This window comes from Antedon mediterranea, chromosome 6, assembly GCF_964355755.1.
Source record: "Antedon mediterranea chromosome 6, ecAntMedi1.1, whole genome shotgun sequence".
Classification (NCBI taxonomy): domain Eukaryota; kingdom Metazoa; phylum Echinodermata; class Crinoidea; order Comatulida; family Antedonidae; genus Antedon; species Antedon mediterranea.
In genome coordinates, this window is record NC_092675.1 from 31594457 (window position 1) to 31606855 (window position 12399).

Genomic DNA, 12399 nt, shown 5'->3' on the forward strand with positions numbered 1-12399 from the left:
GGGCGGGGGGGGGGGGGGAGGGGTGTCATGTCCCTGATATAGCTGTATTTTAAATGGTGTTTTTCTACCTAGTGTTTGGAATAAGAAATGTGATGATATACAATTCCCTTTTTGTGTAATTCAAAATAAAATGAGAATTTCAAACAGTTGAGTATTATTTCGAGTACATTATTCTAGAAAAAGCTCTCGTAATTTAGAAGTTCTTATCATTTTCTTTGTTCTAAAATATTATTTACATTGTAATTCATATTGCAGTGCCCCTCAAGTGCCTGGTATAATAAGGTCCAATTTCAAATAGTTGTTTTATTCCGTGTTGTATGTTTATGTAACAATATAATTACAGTACAATGCACACAATTGGCGTGTATATTGTTACCATGGGAAAGTTCACTGAAGCAAATGTCTAATTTAATTAAAAAGTATTTATTGGATACAATCGATCTTAACTCTTTCTATAAGGCGAGAGTGGACAGGCAAGTTATGGCATTTTAAGGCTCCTGCTATTGTTTAATCATTTAACAGGTACAGTAAATAAACACTTATATTTGTCATGTCGTTTAGCCAGTTTCTCTTTGCATTAAACATGTTTTAGAATATATTCAATTCGATTATATATTAATAGGAATGGAAAAGGCACAGCGTAAAACGCTTCTACTGAACAAATCTCGCTTAGTTGGCGATATCCAAACCGAGCAGATAATTTGGGAGCTAAAACAGTTTGAAGTGTTAACACCCATACTCTTTAAAGATATTGAGCAAGAAAGTGGACGTAAAGCAAAACTCAATCGCCTTATTGATCTCATTACATCATGTGGCCCTAAATCTTTCCAAATATTTATTGAAATTTTAACAAAACATGGATATAATGAACTAGTGGAAAGTTTAAAAAGTGATTATCAAAGATTCCGAAATGACGACGCCAGCAAAAAAAGTAAGTTAACAAAACTGAATACCTTTTTTGTGGCATTTAAATAAAAGTGTATGCATTGGTCTTATGTATTTTCTTTTATAGTTTTTTATATCCTTCAGACCGGGGGAATTATTGATGTCAATATCATTATACATAGGCATTATGCAGTGAGTCGAAAACATATTGACACTTGATAAAGCATGAGATTTGAATTGTATATGATAAATTATGCGTTTTGTTCATTAAATTCCAATAAACCTGATTAGAAGTATCTACAGCAAATATAGATTTAACGGTAATGATACACTACCTATGGTCAAGATGTTATAATATAAATAATACAATTCCTTAATTAATAATAATAATGCGATTCGTTAATGATGATGCAATCCGCTAAATGATAATGCAGTCCGTTAAATAGAAATAATTCAATCCGTGAATTAATAATGCAGCCCGTTAAATAGAAATAATTCAATCCGTTAATTAATAATGCCATCGGTTAAATAATAATCTGTCAAAATAGTCCGTAAAAAATAACCCCATAAAGTAGGCCCGGTGATATCAGGATGCACTTCTAAAATGTAATGCGCCCGTAAAATAATAATACGGTTGCGCCAGGAAAATAGTCAATTATAATTAAACCGTAAATTATTCAGCTGCTACACGTATGTCATTACTTTTCCATTGTATTTTAATCTATTCTTAACATATTTTTTTCTTAACGAAATCGTTTCAACTTGTACTTCAAGAGCCCAACATGAACCAAATAGACAAAACTAATTTAAGAAGAGCGATTTCATTTACTTCATCATCTATTGAATTACGTAGACGACATTCTCATCAGCAGTTTTACGATCAGGAATTGTCACATTTTTTAAGCAAAGATAAATCTCATAATCATGCTGTTGGAGTGACAACTTGTGAATGTTTACTTTGCAAACAGATCACATTCTGTGGTAATCCAGTCTTAGGTACAGACAATAAGAAACTTGTATATACTGTATTTTATTGAGGCTATGCTAGTACATACTATACTTTTTTTTTGTTTCTTCACAAATTTACATGTTAACAATACTATTTATCACTTTTCAAAATAAATAATAGAGTTTTGTTATTTAATTGTATTTCCAGAAACGAAACTGATTCCTATTCCACGTACATACGGTGAGGTATGTTTGAATAACCGTGAGAGTTTCATCGAAAATGTCTGGGCAGAACACATCGTACCAGAACTACGACCACCATTGCAGCTTAGCAATCTGGATAAACAACTATTACGAACGGAGAAATCTCGTCGGAATAGATCTGAAATATTGTTTGACTTGTTGTTACAAAAAGTGGATGAGCATGGTCATAAGGCATTCTTTATGCTGCATGGTATATTGGATAGAACGTATCCTCATGTGTCCGATCTTGTTTGGAATGACCTGATGAAAATGACGGCACCAACACCCGAGGTACACCTCCCTAGTAAGTTTCTTTACTTTATTGTGCATACAAAGTATTGATTATTATTGTTGATATAGGCATTTGTATTCACAATACGGAGATGTTGTTTCTTTGCCAAAACTATTGTTTCACTCCGAAGACCGAATGGGTTCAATACCAAGCCACAGTAACTCAAATTGACATTAAATAAATTAAAGGATATTTTTTGGGTATAACAATAGTTATATTAAAAATTATCTGATGTGTTATACATTAATTATAGAGCATTCTCCTGCACCTCCAAATCACAACAGAGACAACTTTATTGGAACGATTTCGGACACGGAGTATTCACAAGAACTGCAGAAAAACAAAAAGCACACAGGTCTGAAGTCTAGTCTTAATGTTATGCAACAAGAACTTCTTAACACGGGAGCTGATAGCTTGGGAAGATCAAGACAACTTGACAGAGCATCACAATTAATTGCAGAAGCAAACGGTGCAATTAAAATGCTTGAATCAAGAATTAAATGTGTTGAGCGTGAACGAGAAGACGCCCAACATTTAGAAAGAGTGGCCAATATGCAATGTAAAGACCTTAAAAAACAAATAGAAATGCTTGAACATGAAAGCCGACAAATTCGTAAACAAGATGAAGATCACAGAAAACGTTGGGAAAACAATAAAAAATTGAAAATGGATGAGCTTCAGAAGATGAATGATGAATTGAAATCATTGGAGAATGACTTGCACAAAACACAATTAGATCAGAATCAAAAGCATGAGGAATTGATTCAAAGGAAAAGAAATCTTGATATAATTGAGAGTAGTTTAAGCGAAAAGGACGAAAATCAACGAGATCGTTCTGCAAAATCAATGAAGAAACAACAGAACATAAAACAGCGAGACGTAGAGGTAACGAGACGCGAAGCCGATGTGATTATACGTGAAAGGGAAGTAGAGAACCGTGAGGATTCTTGTAGGAAGACAGGCCTCGAACAAAGACGTCGTTCAATGGAATTAAAAAGAAGGGAAGCAGAAGCAATTGTGCTTCAAGAGCAATATCAAATGAAGGAAGATAATCTTAATGATCAGATAAAGGAAAACAAGATGTGAGTTGTTTTTTAGGTTTTTTTTTTTAAACTATAAAAGCAGGAAAGAATTCTTCCCTGATAAAAGCTACTAAAAGGTGCTATTTCCATTTGTGAATCTCATTGACTGTGTTATCATTTTTCAAATATTACTTCAACATAATTATTTCAAATTATAAGGTAAGATAAACTTTACCACCACGTTTACAACTGGGATATACATAGTGAATTACCGTATACAGACATAAATAAATCCATAGGCCTACTAGTAACATATTTATACTTGTGTGTAGGCCTATAATTTTGTACTAGAAAAACAAATACTGTAAGTTCAAAAATCAACTACCATTACGTCATTAATTTATTAAATAAAAAAAAATCTTATTATCAAAGGCAGCATAAATGATTATCATATAGTTGTAGAATTTTCTAATTTTATTTTGTTTTATTTAAGAAAAATGTATATTTATTTACTTATCGTCGTTCGTTCTAGTGTGTAGGTGCCTTTAAAGTATAAGCAACTTGCAACGCATTATATTTAAATGGTATTAGTTTGGAATAGCATGCTACTTCACCGTCAGTCCACGTCTAGAGAACGCACTGCTTGTCTAGTCCAATCCAGTTCCTAATCCTAACTTTTTATTGTGCTTTATCCAATCGTCACTTATTGTTGCTAAATTCATAGAAAATAGTATTATTATAATATTCGAGATTTGTTTGATTTCAGAAAGCAAAGTGAAATTATGGCTCAGTTGAAAGATCTAAAAAAACAAGGAGAGAATTTAGATGAACAGAACATGGAGCAAAGTATGAAGGAGGAGCTACTAAGGGAGAAGGAAAACAGTATCGAACAACGGGAGCGGGATACTAAAGCTGCATTGCAACAGAAAACCGCGGCACTTGAAGAAGAGAAAGAACTTGTGGAATTGGAGAGGCAGCGTTGGTACAGTGAATGGCGTCAAAAAGAACATAACATTAAACAAACAGAAGAAGAATGGAACAAAAAAACAGACGAGTTACAAGATCGAGAAAGAACATTGAGAAACATGGAAGACGAAATGAATAAAAAGAATAATGAATTAAGACAAGCACAGAAAGAATGCAAAGAGAGAACAGACGAAAATCAGAGAAAGGAAGAAGAGCTCACAATTGAGACTAAAAGATTATATGAAAAAGAACACAAGCTGAAATCTCGTAAAACAGATTTGGACAAAAGAGAGCAAGATATTGGTTCAATAGAACATGGCAGACGAGTGTTAAATGAAGATGTTGAACGTTTTAAAGCAGAGCAAAGAGATCGTGAAAAAGATTTCATGTTGAGATATGAAGAAATGGATACCAAATATGAACAGTTGCGAAAACAAGAAGATATGCTGATCAATATACAGATGAAACAGAGACAAAGAGAATTACTGTTACAAAAGAGGGAAAATAATAATTATATGCTCGAAGATGATCCAAGTAATACGGTACAGAATAACGTAGAAACGGTTACACGTACCTCAAGTGACAGTGGTTTGACAGACGAGCCTATTATGTGTGAGTATACTATTGTACAAAGAGGTGATGATCAAAACTCTCCACGACGGTTTCAACCTTTTAACATTAAGGTTTCGCCAGGCTTGACTATCTGGGGTCTAAAAACAATACTAGATAAAGAAGAGGGAATACCGACTCACTGGCAGCGGTTTTATTATGGAGGAATTCAACTTAATGATACCACAACCCTTTCTGAAAATTCAATTGTACCCGAATCTTCGATATATTTAAAATTAGACGTGAAAGAAGGTTCAACAACTATCATTCTTAAAACTGGACAGAGAACACGGATGATTGACGTTGACTTAAATGAAACAGTTGCTGTGACGAAGGCGCGAATATACAAGTATGAAGGTGTACCACCACATCAGCAAATATTGTTACATCGGGATGTCGTTATGGATGACGGTAACTTACTTCACGACTTTAATCTACACAAGAACTCTGCAATATCAATGAAATTAAACTACCGCATATGGGTTAGAACTAAATCAAATACACTGATTCCCTTGGAGGTCGATGAACTTTCGACAATCAGAAATGTCAAATTTCTTTTGAGAGAAGCTGCTGGCGTTTGTGTTGATTCTCAAAAGCTAGGATTTAGAGGGAAGTTCCTAGATGATAGCCGTTCCCTCATTCACTATAAAATATGTGAGGGAAGTACAGTAGATCTTACGTGTGCGGTAACCATCTCTCAAAAACCAGCAGGTGAAAGTTTGAAAATGGAACTAGATCCGTGTGTGACTGTTAAACAGTTAAAAGAAGAAATACGAAGAATAAAAGCAATACCAGTAAACAGACAAGCATTAGTAGTTCGTGATCAGCATCTACATGATGGTGATATGGTAATGGATCATTTGAAGAAGGGATCAATCATTAATCTACATAGTGGTAATGTAATGATTGTCTCTTCATCTGGAAAGGTAATACTTAGTGATGTACAGCCATGGCATAATGTTTTGAAAGTTAAAGAGATGATTGAGCGTAAGACTGGAATAACAGTGCATATGCAACATTTGGAATATCAAGGGTCTGCCTTAGTTTCGGGCAGTTTACGACTATCGGATTTCGATATTAAAAATGGAAGTGTCTTGCAAATGAAACAAATAGAAGGTTAGATCATTAAATGCCATTTCAATCAAAGAAGGTATTATTCGTTGTGCTTAAATAATTGTATGTCCTGGTAGTACTGTAGTATTATGCAAGTGATACTCTATTTAAATTTCGATTTAGAGAATCGTAAAGTACAGTGTATACTATACGTGTTTAGGGAGAGATAATTTCTGTAGTTGAAAAGCAAAAACCAGTTGAAACTGGCCGCTGCTAAACACTGCATGAAAGGAGTCGAAATCCGGGTTTTAATCTTGGATAATAGGAACAACGGATACCAAATTACGCAACAAACTATCTTCATTGTTGTATAAGCCTACACTTAAAGTAGCACTGTTTTAAGCAATGAACCAATATTTTTTCGGAATCCTTTCATTGTCCGCTTTATTTGACCTATTATTATTGTGATTATGTGGAACATTAAAGTTTATAGTAGTTCTTAATTTTGCCTTTTTTTTTTTTTTGTATATGAATAATCTCGTGGAGATGTAGTGAGTGTGAGAGAACCGAGACCGAGTCCGGTCGTATGTATCGGTACTGCAGCTACACTTCTACAACCAGAGGCTCTATGCTACTAGTTCTGTTCGTCGGCTGCATTCATCGTCGAATTTTTTTGTCTTCTTCCAGCAGCCAAATTAAATATAGCTGAAATGTTCAGCAGCTTCATGGATCTTATTTAGCGTCACATTTATCTTTCTTCAAAATGTAAACATCTTCCATATATTATCATTATGCAACAATATTATGCCATATTATTTTATAATAGAATCTTGAACTAGTGTCATCTATACAGCAGTATTGTTCCTGTGAGCTCGGTGAAGAAACAATTCATTTTGAAACTTTAAATGCGCGTGCGCGTGTCATTTCTTGGATAGCATTATAAAGTTCCAACAATAAACTTTAATAAAAACATAACTTAATTACGCTGCGTGACTCTTATAAAACATAACTTAATTACGCTGCGTGACTCTTATAAAACATAACTTAATTACGCTGCGTGACTCTTATAAAACATAACTTCATTACGCTGCGCGACTCTTATAAAACAAAATTTAAGCGAATTATACAAGTAATAGAATTAAAAAATGGTATTCAACGAAACTATATTCAATCAAATGTATATAGGAAATGTATAATACAGAATTGGTAAAAGTACAGCAGCAATTCTTAAAACATGGCTTATATTCTGGCTTATATATCATATTAACCACAATGGTTTAACAAAGTGTTCTATTACAATGCATCCATTCAACATGATTTATTATCATTATTTTGACCACTATTCATGAGTATGAAAAATTGACATTAATAATGATCATGAAATTAAATAACAAAATAGTAAATAATAGACATTAGATATTAGTCTTTTGTAAAATCTCTAATGTGTTTGTTGGTCATTGAAACGGTAATGTCATTGGTTGTGGACTTTGCAGATATGACATCACAACGGCAGATATAGACAACCTTGAAATAAGAAGAAAACAAAAGTTATTAAATGTACTGTAGGTTAGGAAAGCAGCAAATAATATTCCTCATTACCCTGTCAGACAATACAATTCGCTATTCAAATAATATTCCTCATTACTCTGTCAGACAATACAATCCGCTATTCAAATTGCTTGTTATCTCTAATACACTAGTGGCGAAAGTGACTATCGCTAGTAGGAATCTTATTTTTATAGATTTCTGCTTTTATATTAAGCAATTACTTAGTAATATAAATCATTTATGTGTGATATTCTTTGCATTACATATACTGTAGAGTAATCCTTTAAATTATAGGTAATATTACATTCATGACAGTAATGCTTATTAATATCTATGAATTACATGACACATGAATTGCACAAACCACATATATCACGTACATAAAACTGCTAAATGTTTGTTTTCCATCTTCTGTAACTCTGGAATTTGCAAAACTAATAAAAGAACAAAATACAGCTACCCAAGCACACCATTTCATCTAGAAAATAATAATAATTTTCAAATTAAAATATAAGCATCTCTCATTGTGGCCACAGTATGTACATTCCAGAGAAGGATTTTCTTTTTAACATCTAAACTTTAATATTCACGGTAAATTACCTTTAACATTAGTCCACACATACTGAAAATCATACCAAGTAAATTCATGTAATCTGCCATAGGGTCATCTGGTGGTGCATTGCTGTCTACAACTGGGGGTTTGTACCTAAATAAACATTCAGCAGGTTAGAAGTAACAACCATATAATATATATTCGGTTTAGTGTTTGAATCATTTGTCATTGATGTGACTATGCTGTAATCCTAGAGGGCACTTGTATGTAAAGGCCTAATAAATAGGATGGTAGAGTCTAGGTGGCTAAAAATATAAATCCTGCTGCTAGGAAATAAAGCACTAAGCTTACCACCAGTATAAAGTAATGAAATATACTTTAATGCACTTGTCAATTGTATGACCCACTATACGACCCCCGGGAGAGGTGCGTCATTTGTCTGATGTGCGTCATACCTTTAAATACCATGACGCACCCGTGCGTCAAAAATGTGACTTACCTTTAGGTGACCATGACGCACCCATTTTGACGCACTGTGACCATGTTGTTTATGATATGGTGGGTGGTAAAGTGACGGACATTGACACACCTTGTTCATTGATGTGACGTACCATCTACTGTAGGGTTTTTTGACGCACCCCTGCGTCAGTAATTATTTGTAAATGACGCACCCATGACGCACCTCTCCCGGGGGTCGTATAGTGGGTCATACAATTGACAAGTGCATAATAGGCCAGTACAGCAGCAGACTGAATGGCTACAATTCATTAATGATAAAATAAATTAATGTTATCGTGTTATGGCTATATTATTATTATTTCTTTTCCCTGCTTCTACTTGACCCTCCCTTCTACTATACATTGTTATTGCCTATTTATTATTATTATTAATTCCTATACACTATTAGGGCTAGGCTAGTGTGTGGTAATAAACGCTTTTTCGTTTGTTTTGTTGTGGGATTGGTTGTCCCCCTCCTCCCTTGACCCTGCTGTTCCATAATTATATTAAATTTAATGAATGTTATTATTAATTATATTTTGTCACATATATTATAAACACATTGAATTTGAATAACAAAAATAATAAAATACTATCAATCATAGCCTAGCCTAGTAGGTCTATTTATGCCCTCTACTCTTACTAGGCTAGGCCTAGAGTCTGCACTCTCTAGCAGGCACATAGCTCTAGGCTAGGCCTAGACTAGCCGACTACCCTAGGCTCCCGGTCCTCCAGTAGTAGACCTAGCCTATAAATAATAGCCTACCTAGGCGCGCCTAGGCCTTAGTTAGTAATAGGCCTAGTAGTATAGGCTAGGTCATACACTGTGTGTAGGCCTAGTCTGTACGGATCCGTCTGTACTATAACTAGGCTAGCCTGACCATATACCGTTTTTCTTTGCTTGGTTTGCGAACGTCAGCAGAATTATTCGACGACATAATATTAACAAAGACGAAAAAATGGCGATTAAAACACTGGTTTTCGTCGGAACGTTTTCGTATCCTCACTTTCTTTTCAACACACAACCAGCGTACCAAAGATTATATAGCGCCGCTATATACGGCGGCGCTATATAATCTTTGAGCGCAGCAGAGCCATATATATAAAGAGTTACGACATTGGATTATAGTCACGTGATATGCAGATCAAAATGTGTCAAACTTGTCTGCATTTAATGCATGTAAAGTATAGGAGCAACAAAATACTTTCAATTTTTTCTTGTATTAAAAAAAATGTAATTGCACATTTTACGATGAAATATCGATGTGCACAGCGTACAGAAGTACTTGCGCCAAAGAATATTGCGCGCGCGTGCGCTAGTACATTATAACGTTCGATTGATTGATTTTGGAACAAAACATCCCATAACTACGTCCTATTAATAACAATTATGTAATATTTTCAATTCATAATGCATGCTTTGATGACGAAATAAAATAATGAAGTGTCGTGGATATATTTGTTAATATATTGAATAGGGTATGAACAATATTAAAATAATAAAGGCAAATTATTACAAATGAAATGATGAACGAGTCTCTGAAAGTTTGTGTCAAAAACACACAGAGAGCCATATACTGTATAAAAAGAGGGGTGCATTTGTGTGTTTTTTGTATTGGTTCATGATTGATTTTTTTTATTTTTTTTTTTTATTTATTCAGGTTTATACAATAAAAAACATGCAGCCCGAAGGCTGAAATTGTTGATTTACAAAAATATATATATAAATATATGGAAACTACGAAAGCCTATTAGGGCCAACAAAAAAATAATATTGCTTTCACAAATTCGAAATAACGAATTATTAATTCGTTTTTTCGAATTATTAATTCGTTATTTCGAATTTATTTAAGTAATTTGAAATTTCGAATTAATAATTCGAAATTTCGAATTATTAATTCGAAATTTCGAATTATTTATTTCGTTATTTCAAATTATTAATTCGAAATTTCGAATTATTAATTCGAAATTTCGAATTATTAATTCGAAATTTCGAATTAGTAATTCGTTATTTCGAATTCATAATTCGAAATTTCGAATTAGTAATTCGTTATTTCGAATTCATAATTCGAAATTTCGAATTAGTAATTCGAAATTTCGAATTAGTAATTCGTTATTTCGAATTAATAATTCGAAATTTCGAATTAGTAATTCGTTATTTCGAATTAATAATTCGAAATTTCGAATTAGTAATTCGTTATTTCGAATTAATAATTCGAAATTTCAAATTAGTAATTCGTTAATTCAAATTTTTAATTCGTTATTTCGAATTAATAATTCGAAATTTCGAATTAATAATTCGACCTCTGCCCTTTCTAATGACATCCCAACCATCCCGGATTACTTTAGCTAATGCAATCTGGTCACCATGCGTCCTGAAAACCATTGGATTAGATTATATTTCAATCGTAGCTTAAATTATCAAGAGATTATTGAAATGTTAGCAGAAGATCATGATATTTTGATAAGTAAACGAACATTAAAGCGAAGGCTGAAAAAAATGTGCCTTAGTCGAAGAAAACGGCATTCTGACGAACTGGAAGTCGCTGCGTTCATTGAAAGCCAATTACAGACGTCAGGGATGCTACATGGGTACAGGTGGATGCACATTCGTTGCACACAAAATGGGTTAAACATAGATAAAGAGACGGTCAGAATAATTTTAAACCTTCTTGACCCAGAGGGTGTCGAAGCAAGAAGAAGACGACGACTACACAGAAGAATTTATCATGTAGGCCCTACCTGGCCCAAACTATATCTGGCATATCGACTCGTACGACAAACTTAAGCCATACGGCATTTGTATAAATGGCTGTATAGACGGATTCTCTAGACACATAATATGGCTAGAAGCTTACTTTACTAGCAGCAATCCAAAAGTTATAGCCGGCTATTACGTAAATTCTGTTCGCCAAAAATGGGTTGCCCAAAGTCTATTAGAACAGATTTCGGAACTGAAAATTCTATTGTTGGTCCAATGCAACAGTTTCTTTGTAATGAGAACAGCAGTTTTATACAAGGAACAAGTCAGCATAATCAACGAATTGAGAGTTGGTGGGGCATTCTCAGAAAACACTTTACTCAGTTTTGGATGGACGCTTTTAAACAACAAAAGAATGACGGTAGATATGATGGAGGTCTTATAGACAAATCTTTATTACAATTTTGTTTTATGAAAATTATCCAGGTAAGCAGTACAGCAATTACATTGTGTGCTATGCATTATAGTCCCCAAGTACGACAATTATAATAATAATTTGGGCTTTCGCAACAATTTGAAAAGCAAACAATATTAGCCTAGAATTAAATCACTCCTCTTTTATTTACGATATTGTTTTTTTTTTCACGGTCTAAACTGTCATTAAACTATTTGTTTTTACTGTACTGTATTATATTTGCCTTTTTTAAAGGATGAACTGGACACGGTTGCAAATGAGTGGAATGCCCATCGCATCTCAAAATCGAGAAATAGCCATGGTCCGTTTGGACGCCCGACATTGATGTACAATGTACCATACTTATTCGGGGGACAAGAGTGTATTATTCCCGTTGATGTGGCTAAAGTTGAAGTTTGTGAAAGTGAATCCATCTTCAAAAGCCAGATTCCATGAGATAAGGACGTGTTCGACTTATGTTCCATATTCTTGGAAAAAAGGCAGCTATCGATGCCGAAAACATGTGATGAAGGTTTGCAGTTATACAGCAGTCTTAGAAATATGTTTCTTGACGTCATCTGATCAAATGCCACAGCAAGCACGTGATATCACATTATCATGTTATAA

At 33.9% G+C, this 12399-nt stretch overlaps 2 protein-coding genes and 1 pseudogene across 2 annotated transcripts; 2 read left to right on the top strand and 1 right to left on the bottom strand.

Annotated features, from left to right (window-relative positions):
* The first annotated feature begins 20 nt into the window (after positions 1-20).
* On the top strand, positions 21-6553 carry LOC140051127 (uncharacterized). Its single transcript, XM_072096246.1, has 4 exons — positions 21-931; positions 2042-2380; positions 2622-3450; positions 4157-6553. The coding sequence occupies exons 1-4, from the start codon at positions 625-627 to the stop codon at positions 6084-6086; spliced, it is 3405 nt and encodes a 1134-aa protein (XP_071952347.1). The 5' UTR covers positions 21-624; the 3' UTR covers positions 6087-6553.
* A 611-nt stretch (positions 6554-7164) lies between these two features.
* On the bottom strand, positions 7165-9664 carry LOC140051128 (PAT complex subunit Asterix-like). The gene is made up of 4 exons (XM_072096247.1): positions 9506-9664; positions 8167-8272; positions 7947-8044; positions 7165-7542 (listed from the first exon to the last, which is right to left on the bottom strand). The coding sequence occupies exons 1-4, from the start codon at positions 9553-9555 to the stop codon at positions 7473-7475; spliced, it is 324 nt and encodes a 107-aa protein (XP_071952348.1). The 5' UTR covers positions 9556-9664; the 3' UTR covers positions 7165-7472.
* Positions 9665-11534: 1870 nt separating this feature from the next.
* LOC140052665 (uncharacterized) lies at positions 11535-12399 on the top strand (annotated as a pseudogene).